General features: G+C 33.1%; 2 protein-coding genes across 2 annotated transcripts; one reads left to right on the top strand and one right to left on the bottom strand.

The window, feature by feature from the left end:
• The first annotated feature begins 583 nt into the window (after window positions 1–583).
• Window positions 584–1,462, top strand: LOC131940182 (uncharacterized). Its single transcript, XM_059298806.1, has one exon. It carries the CDS (start codon window positions 584–586, stop codon window positions 1,460–1,462), a length of 879 nt encoding a protein of 292 aa, XP_059154789.1.
• Window positions 1,463–16,865: 15,403 nt separating this feature from the next.
• On the bottom strand, window positions 16,866–20,537 carry LOC131940181 (uncharacterized). Its single transcript, XM_059298803.1, has one exon. It carries the CDS (start codon window positions 20,535–20,537, stop codon window positions 16,866–16,868), a length of 3,672 nt encoding a protein of 1,223 aa, XP_059154786.1.
• Between the last annotated feature and the right edge of the window lie 430 nt (window positions 20,538–20,967).

The following is a 20,967-nucleotide window of genomic DNA, read 5'->3' as shown; positions in this document are numbered from 1 at the left end:
CAAGTTCAACTGCGATCTGCAAGTCAAGATATTTATGTAACTTAACAAAGAAAAAAGTGATATTTATCTAACGCCGTTTTAGTTATTAATGAAAAGACCTTTCTATAGATGTATTTCTTTAGTTGACTTTCACAACGATTTCTTCAACCAACACATCATCACACTACTATACATTAAAAAAATAAATAAAGTACGCGTACATTTTTTTTAATTAGAAAAATAAATAAAGACATAATAAAGTATTGTATTGACAATATTTAATGTATGCACCAAAACGACGAAAGCAAAAATGACATTCTTAAAATATATACATGCTGGCCTATGCACACACAATAATAAGCTTTAACTCGCTAATTTAAGTGTTGCATAATCAAATGGGCCTAACGATAAAACATTCAGATTCGCCGTTTTAACAAACACATATACGCATACACACACACGCGCGCTCACGCACACACCAAACCTCAATCGCGGATCAAAACTTAGTCATCCACAAACCTATAGTCCCCCCCCCTGGGAACTGACATCCCCATCATTACACACAGACCTGCACAATCAGATAAATAAAAAAGAGGACCCGGTGATGGCCCGTATTGAGGCTTCAAATGAGATAGAAAGGATAACAGCCAATAGCCTAACCATCTACACAGACGGCTCAAAGATAAACGAGAAAGTGGGAGCAGGGTTCCACATCCCCCACCTCAACCACTCCAAAAGCTTTAGGTTGACAGACGGCGCCTCCATTTTCACTGCCGAACTAACGGCCATCCTTATGGCCCTCGAGTACGCCCCAACAACCCCACATATCAGCATCAGCATATTATCAGACTCCCTGTCAGCATTACAGGCCATTAAAGGGGGAGAATGCTGCAGGGACGACATTGTAGAAGAAATCCTTCACAAATGTTCCGAGTGGAAACAAAGGGGTCGCTCGGTGCAAATGATCTGGATTCCCTCCCATATCGGTATACAAGGTAACGAGAATGCCGACAAAGCTGCTAAAAAGGGAGTGGAATCCAGAGCTATTGTGAAAACGGGAATAGGCTATTCCGAAATGAAGGCTACTATAAAGAAACAAATAAAAGAAGAATGGATTCAAAAATGGAACGCAAGCGACAAGGGTAGGCACGCCCACAACATACTACGTCCACCCGACGGGAGACTGCAGGTTACAGAAGACCAAAGGCCACCCATTAATAAAAAAATTACAAGGCTGCGTCTAGGTTCAGCCTCCTTCATTCACACAAAGAAATGGTGCTACACCTGCAATGAAATAAACACAATAGACCACTACCTAATACACTGTAAGGCATACAGCAATCAAAGAAAAGAACTCATCAACTACTTCCAGACAAACAAAAACACATTATTAACAACAGAAACATTACTGGCTATGGACGCCCCATCCACTCTGCTTAGCCTGTTAAAAAAATTTGTGCACAAAACCGAAGAAACAATATAACAAGCTGTAAAGATAAAATAAGATTCACCCAACAACAAAATACTAATCCTGCACAATAAAAAACCGCATCCAAAAATGAAAGGAAAACAAATTAAACTAAACTGTACATACACAAAAACCAAAATCTAACCACCAAAAAAAAAAAAAAAAAAAAAAAAAACAGTCTGCGATATAAACGTAAGTTTGAAAGCGGACTTTAAACCCCAATCAACAACTGGTATCTTTCTCTTCAAATTTAATTTCAAACAAGCCACACATTTTGCCGTAGGAATATTTATGTTGTAACAAATACTAATATAATAATATGCATTGTTATGTTTTATAAATGTAACTTTTGTATGCTCTTTATACTCACGAACAATTTATAAACTAGTATACACCAATAACGAGTTTCCTGCATTCGATTGTTATTCTTTTTTTTTTTGAGATAATATTTTTTTACTAAATTATATGCATTTGTCGCATTCGGGCAATTGCCCATTCGTGCATTTGTCGCATTCGGACAAGTGTCCATTCGGGCATTTGTCGCATTCGGGCAAGTGTCCATTCGGGCGTTTGTCGCATTCGGGCAAGTGTCTATTCGGGAAATCGGCCTTCGAGCAAACGGCATTCGGGCAAGAGTCTTTCGGGAAAACGTCCGGCTCCCTAATATAATATATTAATTGGCTTCTGTTGTTGTCAAGAGATTTATCCGCAGAAAGTCAATGTATGTTTGCCTGTTACCTGATTGATCCAGTGTTTTACAAAACAAAATGTTCAACTAGATGTCTTACTTGTATGTCAGTTAATGGATTATACAAACAGAAAAAGTTAAAAATTGATTATTTATAACGCATACTCCAATTCGCATGAACACAAGTGCAATGACGAACACGCTTCAAATTACAAACGTTTCTGACATTACTAGTCAAAGATCTCAAAAACAAAATATCATTTTTTTTAAAGGTAGAAATCTGTGACAACTGTGGTTTATTTCCTGTGGTCTTCAACTTTATTCAGTAGCGAGGGTGGATCTTTTAGTTACAGGTTACACTGGTTTTTATTTAAAATGAGGACTTTGTATCCCACTGTTATGCAGTAAGACAGTTTACACTACCATTATATTCATTATAACCATTCAATACTTCATCGTAGATTTTCAACTTAAAGCACGACGACATCAACGCACTCAAATGATTGGACAGGATGACATTATATAACTGCACTATTTATTGCACTACGCAAATACATAAGACGAAGTGAACAAACGATACAAAGACTGTACTACATAACGAACTCAACATAACACAACAAGAACAAGACTATTATTTTCCCCCTGTCAGTGAGGTTGAAATATCTTGCAGTTTTATTTATCGATGCTTTCTTTACCGTTGAAATAACAGCTTTGGCCTATGCAGAGGCGTCGCAAGGCAAGGGCGGGGAGTGCGAACCGCACCGGGTGACACCATTTAGGGTGCAAGATATACATAATTAATATATTTTTCGCCAGTTCAATGAATGGATAATTAGAGTTAAAGTATTTTAAGTACATATTGACCATTAAAAAAAAGGGGGGGGGGTTGACACCATGAACGTAAACATGCAAACTATAGAGAAAAAAATGCTACGCCAGATGTATTAACAGCCTACTATAGATAAAAAATGTTGGTATTAAATGTGAAAACATCAAGCTTTTACCGGGGGTGGGGGTGACACCATGAATTATTGCACCGAGTGACTCCGGACCTCGCGATGCAAATATTTGTGATGATGGTCAATGATGACTGAAAACACGCACACCTAGCCTACATTGAAAACGTGAATCGTATTAATTGTCTCAGCTAGAGCTTTTGTTTAGCTTACACCTACAGATTCTGATCTCATAGTTAACACAGTTCACATATCATAACAAACAACTTTTGTTATGTTTGACTCTACTTATCTTTCTTTTTTTTTTCTTTTTTTTTCCTTTTTAATATCTTGTTATACATCCATCATTGTGGATCGTTGTTTCGTATTGTTAACTCCTTTTTGTTTTCATTTTGTTGTTTAGATATGTGGCTCTAACGGTAGCCGCGTTAATTTACTTTGAAAGTTGCTAACAGATAACAACAAAATGTCTGTTGTTTTAACTAACAGTTGTTGTTTGTATATATATATATATATATATATATACATATATATATATATATATATATATATATATATATATATATATATATATATATATATGATATATCCATCACTTTGATCAATGTTCTCTTATGGTTAACTCCTATTTGTTTTCTTTTCCTTATTTAAATATGTGTCAAGTAATATCACACATGTATTACACAAACACTTTTTAATAAAAAGCTTTTAAGTTCACGGAACATAAGAAAATAAAACATGTTTGCATTATTTTGTAAAATATGCGGTCGCTCATGAAGCCTTTTACTTATTTAGCGACCTAATGCTTTTATGTAAGCATACACAAATGGCGAACTGTGTTAGTGATTTGTTAAGCATTTTTTTATAAGCAATTAGTCCTATTTTTACAAACATCTGCTGATTATTAGATGGGTGAAAGAGTCATGCCACCTTTTAAAATTAATTCACACATTCGCACATAAACTAATCAATGTTACAGTCTTGTGAAGATTAGCCTAGATTTGTACAACTTTAATACAAACATATAAATATATTACATGAGCTGCCTAGTATGCATTGATGTTATTCTTAGGTATCGTAATTTTAATCTTATACAACTATTGTCACATTTTAAACTTTAGGGTAGGTGTGTGCAATGGAGTTAGTTTCTGTGGGTTTTTTTTTTAATTTATTTAATTGGTTGCTTGTATACATCTTATTAAGAAAAACAACACAATGTGATGTAAGTGTATCGATACTCTATTTGATGTACACACACATGTTGATCTTATGACATCTCTATTTCATGTACATTAACTTGTTTAGGCTATAGATTCTTTTGCGAGTTTGGTTGACAGCAATTTTTGTAAACTTAAACGTAATTACTGACATGTTTTAATTCCTCTTTTGGTGGTAAACATTTGGTCAACGTTTACATTGTAAGGTGTGTTACCACACTAATTATCATGCAAATAAATGTGTGGGTCGTCATGATGTAATGTTTGTGATTTTTATAAATGACGATAAGAAATCATATATTTTAAACCAATATGGTATTCCTTAATTCTTTCAGATGCAGTTAGTTCACAATATTAAAATGTTTCCTCAAACATAATAAAACATCAGGTGTTATTACCTTCAGTGGGGAATGTTTTATCATTGATGTTCTGCACATATTTTGACATCGGAAGAACATCTGTATCGGATTCAATTGTCCTGCTCTGTAGGCTGTTCTCTTTATGCTGTTGTAGAACATTTTAGTCTTAGCCTGTATTTGTGGGTCTCAATGATAATCAAGTGTGTTCTTTATTAACATGATACACGCAATCACTCAGTTATTCGCTTTACAAATAATAATATGTTAATTTAATATTGTATTATCTTTCCATTTATTCTCACTCACACAATCAATGCCTTTGATTAGCTTGATTTTTCAACTAACAACTCACACAACCCTCAGTCGCAATTACCAAAACGTCCATTTTCTTTTTTTTTCATACGGTATGACGGTTATTTGGTGTGTTTTACCATATCTAGAATACTTAAAAAATAATACATCTGCGATTCGTACATAAACAAGTTTCATTCATGATGCTTATGAAACATCTTGCATACTATTCTTTCTCTTTGACATAGTCGCCAGACATGCTGTATATTAGCTTTTATAGCTAAAGTTGAGTTACCTTTCACTGTCTAGACAAGATCATGTTTATATGTAACTACAGTGTTACCGAATCACCTCCAACATATTCAGAGCTATGTTTATATGTTTAAAATAGACTATCGCTGTAATAAGTATTGTTTTAACATAGCTTACTTTTTATATGGCATTATAAATAGCACTTTTCATGAGTGTTACTTATTCGCTTATACTTTCATAATTACGTTGATGCAACATCTTCCAGTCAAGTTTTCGTTTTTTTTTTTTGCTCGATTATGCTCATGAATACGTCATTCTATGTAAAGCTGAGCAGTTTCTTGTTATCGCCATTATAATATTTTCAAATATCCCTAATCAGTTTGTATTCAATGGACAAACTTTTGACTAAACGCTGATAGTTATCAATCGCAATAAACATGTGTAATACATGCGTTTTCAGCTACGTTGTTTTCTGTTTGATGTACATAGGCTAAACGTTCTGTATGAAACCTCTATTTTATGTACACTTACGATGTGCGTGTATGTATTCTCTATTTAATGTAAACAAATTTGTTGAGCTTATGGGATCTCTATTTAATGTCCACTTACTGTTATAGAGTCTTCTGCGAGTTTGATCGACAGCATTGTTTTGTAATGTTTAACATAAGTACTAACATGTTTTAATTCCTCTTTTTGCCGTAAACAGTGGGTCAACGTTTACACTGTCAGTTGTGTTACCGCACTAAACACAATGTAAATAAGTATGTGGGTCGTCATGATGTAATGTTTGAAATCTGTGTAAATGACGATAAGAAAACACATATATTTTAAAACAAAATGGTATGCCTAAATTCCTTCAGATGAAGTTAGTTCACATAATTAAAATAGTCCACAAACATAACAAACCATCATGTGTCACTACCCTTAGTAGAGAATGTTTTATCCTTGATGCTCTGAACATTATTTGACATCAGCAGAACATCTGTAACAGATTAAATTGCCCAGCACTGTAGACTTTTCTCTATATGCTGTTGTAGAAGATTCTGGTCTAGCTTGTATTTGTGGTTTTCTATGATAATTGTATGTGTTTTTTAAACATTAAACATACAATCACTAGGTTATTTGCTTTAGACAAATCTAAATGTAAATAAATGCTATTTTTCCATTTATTTTTACCCCTTTGGTCACTATACACATAGTGCAAGAACAATAGAAAACTATTGGCTGATAATCTATTTTAATTTTTTTTTTAATAAATGCAAACGTACACGCAATTGTTTATTGTAAGTCCGTTAAAATATCCATTTTATATTTTTAGCCTAAAAAATGTGTATGCATTTGGTTAATATGTTTAAGTTTCTTTCTTGTCTAGTGCTAAAATAAGTAGTGTAAATATAAACAGTTAATAAGCTTTACTTATAATCTTACAGGTATACTATCGTAGTGCATCTTTAGCAAATTTGCCTACATTCGATATACATTATTACATTTAAAGAAGCCACCAACGTATCGGTTTTGTAAGTGTAAATGTAACCAGTTCCTAAGCATTATTGATTATCTTAAACAGTCATACTGTTATACTATCAATCTTCAGAGTCTATTTATTTGTTTCATTTACAGAAGCCACAACATTATAAGCGTAAATGTAAATTTTTACATGGATATAAAACATTATAATTAATGAGACATGTGCAAGCAGTAATTGCTCTTACATATTAACAAAACTAACTGCTTATCAATAACACAGCATTTTCTACTATGCAATATGCACTAACTTAAAAATAAAATATACAATTGCTAAAGGTTAATGTCCTATACAGCCAACCTCCCTAACATAAAATTAAATCCCCTTACTTTTTTTGATGGTGTAATGAAAGCAACGTAATGTATTAATTACTATGAATACTTTAAGCGCCTTAATGTTGTTAGATGTGCCATTTGTCACTTAAACTTTCAGGCAAATAGATCCTTGCTGTAATATGTATTGTTTTAACATAGTCTACATTGTGTACGGCATTATCAATGAAACAGTTCATATGCGTTACTTACTAGCCTACACTGCCAAAATCACATAATGAAATCTTCTTCAGTCTTGTTTTTTGTTCTTAGTTTAATTACAAACCCGAACACACATTCTATCGGTAACATGCTAGTTACATTTCCTCGAATTTTTATTTTTTAAAAAAATATCACTTTCGATTTGCACCCCCCCCCCTCAAACTTTCAATTTGCACCCCCCCTCCTAAAACTTTCGATTTGCACCCCCCCCTCATACTTTTTCTATATACCGAGGGGTTATGACCCCCCTAACCCCCCCCCCCTGCCTACGCCACTGACACTAACACCTTGAGTGTGTGAATTCTCTATTTGATGTACACTAACTTTGTGAGCTTATGGGATCTCTATTTGATGTACACTAACTGTTTGAGTATGTAGAGTCTTTTACGTGTTGGATCAACAGCATTGTTTGTAAATTTAAACACAAGTTCTTACGATTTTTTATTTCTCTTTTGGCGGTAAGAATTCGGTCAAAGTTTGACTTGTTAAGTATTTTACCACGCTAATCATCATGCCCATAATTGTGTGGATCGTCATTATGTAATGTTTGAGATTGCCATTAATGACGACAACAAAACAAATACATTTAAATACAATATGTATAGTCTTAAATTATTTAAGATGCAGTTCGTTCACAATAATAAGGCATTTCCACAAATATAACAAAACACCAGATGTTATTACCTTTACAAGAAAACGTTTTATCTTTAAAGATTTGCTTACAATTTGACATCAGCAGAACATATCTATTGGGTTCAATTGCTAACACTGTAAACTATTCTCTTTATGCTGTTGTGGAAGATCTTGGTTAAGACATCTAATTGTGGGTCTCACTAATAATCGAGTGTGTCATTTTTTAACAAGATTTCACACAATCATTAAGTCATTTATTTATTTTTTAAATCTTAATATATTAAGATTTTTTTTCCATTTATTTTCACCCAGCTAGTCAATATACACGTTATTAAAGACAAAACCATCTGCTGATAATCGCTTTTAATTTTTTTGTCAAATTAACTCAAACGAATACACCCACAATTGCACAATGAAATCCGTATTACTTCCCAATTTTTTTAACCTAAAAAGTGTGTGTATTAAATAATATGTTCAAGTTTGTTTCTTGTCTAGCGCTAAAGTAATTATTCACTTAAATTGTTTAGTAGTCTCAAATGTTAAGCATAAGTATGTCAAAATTTTTTTTTTGTTTTTACAATATCTTTTTTTAAATGTACGACAACAAATACATTATAAGCATACACTGAATTTAAAATGAGGTTATTTTTCTTATTTCTGCTTTTTTCAGCTGTTTATTATCCCTTAGCACGTCAACGTAACGTGATCAGAATTTTTGCTATCCTACTCAGTGTCTTGACCCAAATGTGTACGACTAATTATTGTTTTGATCAACAGCATTGTTTGTAAATTTAAACACAAGTTCTTACGATTTTTTATTTCTCTTTGGGCGGTAAGTAAACAGTTCCTAACCGTTAATGATTATCTTACACAGTTATAATTTTATACTCTCTAACTTCAGAGTAGATATATTTGTCTTATTTACAGAAGCCACAATCGTATTTGCTTCGTAAACGTAAATGTAAATCGCTACATGAATATTAGTCATGAGAATTAACGAAACATTTGCAAACAATAATTTCTCTTACATAATATAAAAAAACTAACTGCTTATCAACAACACAGCATTTTCTACTATGCAATATGATCTAACTTATACATGAAATATACAATTACTGAAAGTTAGGTCCAATACAGCCAACCTTCCTAACATAAAATTATACCCCCTAACGTTTGTTTGATGGTGTAATGGAAGAAACGAAATGTATTAATTATTGTGAATACATTATGCACCTAACTATTTTTAGATGTTCCCCTTTTTCACTTAAACTGTTAAACAAACAGATCCAAGTTGTAATAAGTATTGTTTTAACATAGACTACATTGTCTACGGCATTATCAATGAAACAGTTCATATGCTTTACTGATTAGCCTACACTGTCATAATCTCGTGATGATGTCTTCTCTAGTTTAGTTTGATTACGAACACTAACACGCAGTCTTTGTTTAGAAGGCCAGTTTTTGATGTACAAGGTTAAACGTTGTGTATAAAACCTCTTTTTGATGTGTACTAACACTGTGAGTGTATTAGATCTTTATTTAATGCACATCAAAATGTGTGAGCTGATGGGATCTCTATTTGATGTACACTAACTGTTTGAGTATATATAGTCTTTTGAAAATTTGATGGACAGCATTTTTTGTGAACTTAACGAACATAAGTACTAAAATGTGTTAATTCTTCGGTAAGCATTTGTTCAACGTTTACACTCTAAGGTGTATTACCATACTGAATATCATGCAAATAATTGTGTGGGTCGTCGCAATGCAATGTTTGTGATTTTCATTAACGACGATAACAAAACATATACATTTGAAAACAATATGTTAGGCTTATACAATTTATGATGCAGTTCACAATATTAAAATACTTCCTAAAACATAACAGAACATCAGATGTTATTACCTTTACAAGAAAATGTTCTGTCCTTAAAGTTTTGCATTTAATTTGACATCAGCTGAGCATCTCTATTGGTTTCAATTGCTAGCACTCTTATCGGTGTTGTAGAAATTCCTTGTTCAGAAATTCGTTGGTCTTACTAAACATCAGGTTTGTATTTTTTAACACGAAAATACGATCACTCCATATATTTTTAACCCGCTGGCCACTACACACATTGTGAAAAACGTGTATTTTTCGGCTGATAATTTCTGTTAATTTGTTAATTAAAATTCATACAAACGAACACGCACACACTTGTTTTATTAATTTTTTTTTAAATTCATACAAGCGAACACGCAAACACATTTTTTTCTAAAACTCAGTTTTACTGCCAGTTTACTTTTTTAGCCAGAATAACTTGTAAGAAATATTATGTTCATATTTGTTTCTCGTCTTACGCTAAAATAATCATCTCCTAAACGGCTTTTAACATTTTCAAAACAAAGGTTTGTCACATGAAGTTATTATGTCCATACAATATTCAGTTATGAAAAGAATGACAACAAACTAATAAAGTTTCGTAAACATTTAATATCACCGTTATTATCACACGTTACGAAAATTGTATAAAATTGTTTAATAAGTAAAATACAATATCTGTTTTATACCATTACTCTACCACGCCCTTAAATATACCACCCCACCTCTTATTGATATGATATACGATTATCATTCCATACTAAGATATAACGTATGTTGTTTTTGCCGATTACACGTTTTTTTAATATCTGCATTTTGTTATAAAAGATAACACAACAGGTTATATTAAAAGCATACATTGAATATCAAAACAATCATAGTTTTCAGTAGTTCTCCTTTTTTTTAGCAGTTTATTACCAATTAGCCCGTCAAACTATTGAGATCAGACTAGTGATTATTCGATTGGTTACTTTTATTGAAATGTGTAGTGACTTATTTTTGTTAAACCTAAAAACACACTTTTGTAAAACAGCTCTTCATTAGTTAGGTAATTTGTTAAGATCCTGAATATTTCACCTTTAGTGTAGGTCTGAATTTTGAGACTAAATAAATTGGTGTCGGTGAAAATATAAAAAAATAGCATAGGTAAATATGTTTTTAAATTATCAAACACGTAAAAGTAAGGTAACTCGGAAAATATATGTTAGTTAACATGTACATAATTAGTTCCCTTTGACAAAAACCCTTAAGCTTCCTTTTAAAATAGCGCCTATGTCTAGAATGGACATCAGCGCGTCAAATTTTAATTAATTAGTTAGTGTGACAGCAATGGTTAAACATCAATTTAATTTTGTTTTACTTAAAACATTATTGAAATGTTGCATTGATAATGCTTTGTACACTTAAATTACATTCGATTCATGATTTATTTTGAACGATCGTGGGATATCTCTGTGCTATTTTTTTTTACTACCTTAAAATGACATTAGCACCCTTTGAGGTTTTAAGTTACATTCCGTTCAATTAATTTGCTTGCAGCAAATTGTTTTTTTTTTTTTTTTCAATATTTTTTTCCTTTAAGAAAACATATGTTTAAAATAGTTGATACATTATTTTATACAAACAATCCTAGTTAACCAATATGTCAAATACTATTTATTCATTTTGCAAGCTACTGAGACGATTACATTTTATTTTTACGGGTTTGATGCAAACATGCAAAGTTTATTGTGCATCGAGGTTACTTTTAGATATTGCAATTTTACTTGTATCTTTTAAATAATTGTAACATTTCAAACGTTACTGAACTTGAACTCAATTTCTTTTTGGTTTACGTGTACTATGTCTTTATTTACGGTACTGCTATTATATATCTAAAGAAACACACACACTGTGATGTGTTCAAGCGTCTCTTTCTTCTACCTTATGTGTACTGGGACACATATCCTCCAGTCCTGTCAAAATGACATGCATGTGTAACTTAAGTGTTATATGAATTCCCCCCCCCCCACCAACACACACATAGTTTTGTAAAAATGAAAGCGTATTGGTAAATACAATTTATGTTACATATACATAAACTTGTATAACTGACCTAAAGAGTTATAAATTGTACATGTGGTGATCTACGTCAGACATAGCCTAATTTTTTCAGGCGCCGTAGATGGAACAGTCCATTAGAGTTATTTATTATCTTACACTGTCATACTATTTTTATTTACATAAACCACAAACATATTGGCTTTGTAAGTGTAAATGTAAATCGTTACGTGAAAACAAGTCGTGAAAATTAAGGGGGAAGGCTCCGGTAAAAAAAAAAAAACTTTTTTAATACTCGTTAGAAAACAGTTATTTCTTTACAGCTTTATTAAGATACATACGCATATGCATTTCCACTAAAAAAAAATGGTGGAAAAATCTTGGTAACTATGACAATGGCGGCCATCTTGAAAAATTAACCCCTTCGTAGGTTTTCCACCATTCATAAAATATTACATTTTAAGCCCAATAAACAATCAATTCATAATCTTCTTCCATATTTTGGGGCAATCAGCTAAAAATTTTAAGTGCATATCTTCAAACTAATTTTTTATGAATTTTCAAAATTTGTGTCCGTTCAAAACACTTAACTTTGGGGAATTTTGGGGCATTAAACTAGTGTTTTCAAATTTTTTTTTTAGTGGAAATGCATATGCTGATGTATCTTAATAAAGCTGTTAAGAAATAACTGTTTTCTAACGAGTATTAAAAAAGTTTTTTTTACCGGAGCCTTCCCCCTTAACGAAACATTTGCCTTCAGTAATTTTTCATCACAAAATCCTTTTTTACCGTACAATAAACACAGACTTAAAAAAAAAACAATCAATAAAGTTTTGTTGTCTGATACTTGCACACTGCCAACCTTCATGAACATAAAGCACTACACCTTTTTATAATATTAACTACATAGAAGTAGAAAAATTATATTATTGAGCCATACACGACATATTGTCTACATGCAATCCGTTACATAATGTGTGCTGTAAGTCAAAGTATTTTTTAAAAATAATTTTAAAACAGAAAACTAAAACAAATATCAGCGGATTCATCCTTTACATTAATAAATACTATAATTGTATATTTGGCGAAATTCATCTCGAAATTAACCAAATTTCAAATAAAATTAAATCTCTTTTTCTGCTTTTATTTGGTATGCTAGGTTGGATGTGGGGTTCTCCATACATAGAGTGATGCACTGCTTCTGAAAGAGCGTTCTTTTTTTTTAATTTTATTTTGGTACACCTTATAATAATACCTTTATTTACAATTATAGAATTACATGACAAACAAAAATAATTTTTCCTTGTTAAATAGTACATAGACTCGTTCTTATGTTTCCAATTCCATACGTAGAACTCACTCATCCTGTTTTTGTTATGTTGCGTATAACTTGAGATTGATTATCACCTGGTTTTTTTTCACGTAAATATGTTTTACACTGTCTGTAAATGAAGAAATCGTTGTGTTCAATTTTTATTTTTTTTCAAATAAATATTGGTATCAAATTCTAAATCGTAATCGAAACAAATAAAAAAGCTGCATACTTCACATTAGTTATTACACCGACAAATCTAACAATGTAGTTTATTACACTTGGTGAATAATACTTTTTTTCCAGTTTAAGATTGGTCCTGTAAAAAGCATAAACAATGTAGGGAGTATCCTGGCTGCTGAGTTTATCTAGAGTTTGATAGTTTAATATCTTTTAAAATTAAACCTTGAAAGTGTCGTATTTGTAATAATAAACAGACGGCCTTTTTACAATGTCACACGTAATCATTTAAATTAAAGCACTTAATGAAATTGATGTTACTAATCTGTAATTAAATTATAATCCATATTTTCTGAATGCCATAATAGAATAACAAGTTTACCAGTTTTTAATAATATTTTCGCTAATTTAGTTACTTCAACAAAACTACTGATAATAGTTAATCCCACGTCGCATACTATAAATCAAAGGGCATACCTAAATCAATAACAATTGAAGCTAAGAGATTATATTTCGAATATGCATTGAATGGGCAGTATTAGTTGAAAATATCCATATTATCGCTAGTTTTGAATATGTTTATTTTTAGCATCTGCTAATGGTTTTTTTGTTTTTTTTTAATTTATTTATTTGGTTTATTAGTTTTAAGGTGTGGTTTGTCATACCTAAATGGCTTCAATTGTCACTACTGTTGTTCGTTCTGTTAGGTCTGTTGTACAAGATCCTGGTTGAGGCACGTAGTTGTGGGTCTCATTGATATTATTGGAATGTGTGTTTTAAAACCAATACACACAAAGAAACTTAATTAGTCTGCATTTAATGTAATGTACAATAAAGACATGTATTGAACAAAAACTGGTAGATATCAATTGCAATCAATTGCAATCAACATATCTAGTACATGCATATTCGGGTACTTTGAGCACGAAACCTGTATTTGATGTACACAGCGTTGTGAGGGTATGGAGTCTTTTGCACTGTCAGATCAAAAGTAATGTAAACTTAAACATAATTAAGTACTACCATGTTTCAATTCTTTTTTTGGCGGTAAGCGCAGGGTCAACGTTTACATTGTAAAGTGAGTTATCACACTAATCATCACGCAAATAATTGTGTGTGTTACCCTAATGCAATGATTGTGACATGAGTTAATTAATATAATAGAACGTATATATTTATGGTATGCCTTAATTGCTTCTGATGTAGTTGGTTTACAATATTAAAATACTTCCGCAAACATAACAAAAAATCAGATGGTATACCTTTAAAAAAAAAAGTATGTATCCATGGTGTTTTGCATGTAGTTTGACTTCAGTAAAACATCTATATTGGGTTCGATTACTAGCAATGTAAATTGATCCCTTTATGCTTTTGTAGAAGATCCTGTTAAAATATGTAATTGTGGGTCTCACTGATAATCAAGTGTGTTTTTTTAAACAATCAACACAATCACTCCATTTATTTTCACCATTCTCGTCACTACACACATTGTTAAAAACAGTTAATATCTTTTAATTTTATTTCAAATTCTTACAAATAAACACGCACAATATTGGTTTACTTAAAGTCTGTTATACTACCATTTTACTTTTAAACCAGAATAACTTGTATTAAATTATATGTTCAAGTTTGTTTCTTGTCTTACGCTAAAATAATCAACCGCTAAAAAAAGGCTTTTAACATTCTCAAACGTAATGTTTTGTCATATAAAACTATTTCATCTATACAATAATCAGGTATTAAAATAATGTCAAAGACCTAATTACGTTTCGTCAACAGAATTTAATATCGCCTTAATATTCAGTCTGGATAAAATTGTTTAATAAATAAAATACAATATTTGTGTGATACCATTGTTCTAACACGCCTAAAAATAAACCACCACACCCCTTCTTGAAATGATCGAATACACGTGTTTTTTCTCTTTCAATATCGGCTTTTTTAATATAAACTTAAGACAACAAATATGCTTTATTAAAAGCATTCACTTAATTTAAAACAATTTTACTTTTCTGTAGTTCTACTTGTTTTTAGCAGTTCAGTGTCCATTAGCACGTCAAACTATTTTCATCAGAGTATTTATTATACGATTGGGTACTTTTTTTTCAAAATGTGTAGTGAATAATTATTGCTTTATCTGAAAACACACTTTTGTAAAGTAGCTTTTTGTAACAACATGAATTCTTTGTTGTTGTGGGTTAGCTTTCATACAGGAACACGAGCAACAGTGGCAACTTGAAATGACAACTTTATTTACACTATGTACAGATAAATCCGTGGTACATCCATATTTGAAGATCAACTGATATAGGTACAAATAATAATCACGACTCCAAGTCATGGAGACATCTTACATTCACTGCCATCGTTCCAGTCCCAAGTCCTAGCACACAACACCCGTTCACCTTTTTGCTCTCCCTTTTATTCACAACTTTCTCTCCCCTTACGTACATGAGCGATCTCACCCAAAAACATGGAAAAACACATGACGATCGCTCAAACAGTCCTTCCGCTAGCCAGGTACTCTTCATTCATGCAACTTCATGTAAAACACAATAATATAAACATACCTAATTATACAGTCTGTGACACGTCCCCCCTTCAAATAAAATTGTGTGTAACAAAATTTATAAATACAATATTGGTAGGGCAGGACCATGTGCCAGACAACAAAAATGTTTATACATCTCAAAAAACATGGAAAATACATTCTTTGTAGACTAATGCACAAGCATTATGTGTAATATATTCAAATATGAGAAAGAAAAACATTTCAATTACCCAGTAATTGTAGTATAAACAAGATCAATGAGTTTAGTAAATTACCAAACTATAATACATAGTTGAAATTATCAAAGACTTGATTCAACTCATAATTTAAATAACTATATCCTATGTGGTAAAAAAAAACTTCCTTATCATCAAGGCATGTTATTACGACGCATGATTAATATACTTTGTTGTCTCCCCTAGTTGACCCATTTCAGACAAATCTAGGTCACAACACAATCACATTCTTGCCTTACACAGGTATTGACTAATACACAATACATCATTGAGACTTCCGTCTTATTGTTATGCGGAATAAATAGTCTCTAACTTTTATTTATTTACTTTATTCACTGTTAATTAATAGTATAGAATAGGTTTAACATAATACAGTTTACAATCTTTTGAAATAGTACACAATTTATATTACTGATACAAATTGTTTGATATCCATATTCTACAGTTACAGACTGTATAATATTAATAAACTGTAAATTGATAATGTATTATTATCCCAATATTTTTATTATAAATGTTGACTTATGTGGTTTAGGGTAGGCTCAGTTTCTGTACTGTCAACATTTTGCCGAGACAAAAAATCTGCTACTACATTATCCTTCCCTTTTATAGACTTAATTTCATACATAAAATCCAGCAGAATCAATAACCATCTGTTTATCTTGCTGTTGGCTATCCGTTTGTTGTTCATAGCTAACAATGGCTTGTGATCGGTGAGGAGAATGAATTTTCTTCCTAATAAGTATTTCTGCAGTTTGGTCATGGACCATACAATGGCCAGACATTATTTCTCTACGGTTGAGTAGTTTTGTTCCGTTTTATTTAGTGCTCTACTCAGATAAAATATGGGCCGTAGTACCTTGTCCACTTCTTGCATTAAACATGCACCCAATCCATAATTTGAAGCATCCGTTACTAGTGTTAGTGTCTTCTCAAAGTTAGGTGCAGTAAGCGTTACTTCATGTTCAAAGTACTGCTTTATTAGCTGTAAAGCATCCTGACATTCTTTAGACCAATTTATTGTTCTACTGCTGTCCTTGGTAATTAGCTGTCTTAGAGGTAGAGTTATATCTGAGTACTTGGGTATGAATTTGCTGTAGAAATTAAATAGACCCAATACACCTTTGACTTCTTTCTTGGTTTTAGGTATTTCTAAGTTGAGAATTTTATTTTTATTTCCGTCAGTAGGTCTTATTTGATTTTTGCCTACTTTGAATCCCAAAAAATCCATTTCTTCATTTGCAAATTTTAACTTTTCAGGTGCAATAGTCGCGCCATGCTCCCTTAATTTTGTTAGTACCTCTCTAACTGACTGCATATGTGTCTTGATATCCTTAGAATGAATACATATGTCATCAACAAAATGTACTACATTCTTTATATCTGCCAGCATTATTCTCATAAATCTGGAGAATGTTGCTGTTGAATTTACTAGGCCAAAAGGCATAACATTCCACTCAAATAATCCTTCATCAGTTGTAAACGCTGTGTAGTGTTTGGATTCCTCATCCATACCTATTTGCCAAAAACCTCGGTTTAAGTCCAGATGAGTGAAAATTGTTGAGTTCCCTATCTCTTCCAATAGTTCATTTGTATCTCTCAGTGGTTCTGCGTCTATTTTCGTGATTTTATTCAAATCTCTATAGTCACAGCAAATTCTTACTTTTCCATTCTTCTTTTTTACTATCACCATTGGTGAAGCTACAGATGAATTTGAGCGTTGTATTTTGTTAGTTTCGATCAAATGATTTAATTCTTTCTTCACTGCTTCTCTGTATGCATAAGGTACTGCATATTGTTTCTTTTTGAAATTAGCATCCTTGTTTAATTCTATGACATGAGTAATTGTTCTTGTGTAGCCAGTATCTTCAGTAATGACATCTTTGAATTCGTTCAATAACTGCTGTAGTTCTTTTCTGTACTTCAGCGGAGTAATTTGCTGGATTTCTTCTTCTGTTTGAATTATGTTCGCTAAGGTAGGTTGTTCCTCTATAATTACTACGCTAGATTGTTCTTCTATTTGACGTTTTGACAGTTCTTCATCACGACCAACTTCCTCATTTATGTCAGTGTCATGTGTATTAATGTCCTCCATCACCTGAGTTATCTTATCAGGCATGTTATCGTATTTCCTCAGTAGATCAACATGTACTATCTTTATTGTGCCTTTGATGTCCACAGTATAATCTACTTCGTTCACTTTCTTTTTAATCACAAATGGTCCCTGCCATAATTTGACCCCTTTCCAGGTAGGTAGCCAAACATAGACATTGTCTGTCTCCTTCAATTGCCTGAGGTATCTATTTTTGTTTTTCAATTTTCTCTGTCTACTTGCCTCTCCCTCCGCATTTTGTTGAGCAGATTGTAATCCATATACCATTTTGCTTTTCTTTTCAGTAATGAACTCAAAAGTATCTTGTTCAGTGATTTGAGTGCCAAGTAATCTATCATTTAGCAACGAAAGCGGCCCTCTTGGATTTGATCCAAACATTAATTCAAATGGCGAGTACCCCGTCGCGTCATGCACTGTTCCTCTATAGGCGAACAGTATCGCCGGAATATACTCATTCCACTCCTTAGGATGATCTTCTGTAGCTTTTGCTAGCATTACTGTGAGAGTCTTATTCCACCGTTCACACATACCGTTTGCTTGCGGTCTGTAGATGGTCGAGTGTACCTGAGTGATCTTCAGCAGCTTTGTTAATGCATTAGTCACATTAGAGGTAAATTGTTTGCCGTTGTCTGACAGCAGAGTTTCAGGAAAACCATATCTTGAAAAAATGTCTAATAATGCAGAATATATAGTTTCGGATTTTATATCCCTTAGGGGTATAGCTTCTGGCCATCTGGACGCCATGTCTATTAGAGTTAGAATAAATCTGTGACCTTTTTTTGATGCAATTGGTAGAGGTCCTACAATGTCTATAGCCACTTTCTCAAACACCCTTCCTATTTTATCAGTTGGCTGTATTGGAGCAATATGTTTGCTGTGTAGATGATTTTTAGTTATACATTGCTTGCATTTACCAATGTATCTTTTCACATCCTGATGGATTCCCGGCCAGAACGAGTTGTCAAGGATTCTATTCATAGTTTTCCTGACTCCCATGTGCCCCGCCAAAGGACTATCATGTGCTGTCTCCAAGACTAGACCTTTCAGTGTCTCTGGAATGACTATTTGTGTCCTTTTAATGCTGTTATTCTGAAATATTCTAACCAGTATATCATTTTTTATTTCATAGCAGTGGCCTCTGTACTTTCCTTGTCGTTTATTGATGTTATTCATCAGTTTTTTTGTGACTTCATCCTCTTTTTGTAGCCTTGCCATCTCAGGCGCTGTTAAGTGCGTTTGTACTATAGGTTTTAGCTTCTCTGCGTTATCATCCTGTATAATGGCGTTTACAACCATCTTACCTTTCTTGGCTTGCCATGCTTCTAAAAATTTCATTGAGTCATCCGGAATACCCGGGATGTTGCCAACTATTAGAGGACAAATAGGGTTCTCCATCACAACTGCTGTGAATGAACCCGTAACCCATGGGCAGTCTATTTCAATCTTCGCCATATCACAATGGATAGACATCCTATTAGCTAACCTGACCTCTTGTACTTCTCCGGTGTAATCTGATTCTTTTACCATTGCTTTGTCAACAATCAATGTTGTACAGCCTGTATCCCTTAGGCAAAGTGTGTTTTTCCCATTCAATATCGCTGGGAAATAAAATAATCTTCCATTAGCATCACGGGCAGTAGCTACTATTTGTTTCGCTTCCGTATCACCGTTATTATTTTTCTGCCTTTCAATATTATTAAATGACAGCCTACTTCCTTGGTTGAAAGAATTATTCCTGTAGTCTTGCGGGTTTCTGTTGGTACCACTATAGTATCTGCTTGGACTCGGTAGTGAATATTCCCTACGGTTAGTATAGTCACCGCTGTTTCTATTGTGCTGGTATCCCCAGCTCTTATACCTCCCACTGCTACTAGGACCTTGTCGCTGTCTTTCATTCATATTGTTCAGCCTCCAGCATTCAGCTCGCATGTGACCTTCTTTACCACAGTGATAACATGTTATCCTTATTGGTCTACTCTTTCCAATGTTAGGCAGGCTGTTACGCCTTTTTCTTGTCGGCGATTGTGTTCTCGGTAGCTGTTTGTATCTGCCCGCTACTGTCTGTGCCAGTACGGTTTCATCTGCCGACAACTGCTCATGGGGGTGTGAATCCCTGAACGTTGCCACCGCTATTCTAAGCTGATCTTCCGTTTTTATTTTCCTTTCTTTTAGAAAGCTGAATAAGCCCTTGCCCGCTTCATCATAAATTTTGAGGATTAGAAACTGATCTAACAGAGCCTTTGGATCAGTTGTGTCTATCTCCGCTAGTTCAAAGTATTTTAGCAAGTTTTCCTTCATTTTAAATAAAGTGGCCGTTGTGTCCAGGTGGCTCTCCAGTTTCATCGCCACAAAGGCTTTTCTATATTCGTCCTCTGACTTCCCATAACAAGTGAGTAGTTTCTTTTTAATATGGTCATAGTCCTTTTTTGGATATCAGTAAGCGTGCCAATTATGTTTAAACATGCACCCGTGAGCCTGCTCAGCAAAGTACTTGCCCACATGCTTCTACTGTAGTTGTTAGTTGTGGCAATGCACTCAAATTGTGTTAGGTAGTTTAATATTTCTTCTCCTTCTCTTAAGTCCCTGAATTTCAGCTGTAATCTGGTTGAGTGCTCACCCGCCTGTTCAGTACTATTTATTCTTCTCAGTTCTGTTTCATGCTTGTGCTTTCTGTCATCTTCTTCTCTTTTTGCTGCAATCTTTCTTTCATCATCTTCTATTTTCCAATTCCTTTCCTCTAACCTCCTAGCCCTCTCTTCTGCCTTCCTAGCCT

Source organism: Physella acuta, unplaced genomic scaffold (genome assembly GCF_028476545.2).
Source record: "Physella acuta isolate Inbredline_101_S28 unplaced genomic scaffold, ASM2847654v3 ptg000311l, whole genome shotgun sequence".
Taxonomy (NCBI): domain Eukaryota; kingdom Metazoa; phylum Mollusca; class Gastropoda; family Physidae; genus Physella; species Physella acuta.
The sequence above is the reverse complement of the archived record's forward strand: the minus strand, read 5'-3'. Positions and strand labels throughout refer to the sequence as shown.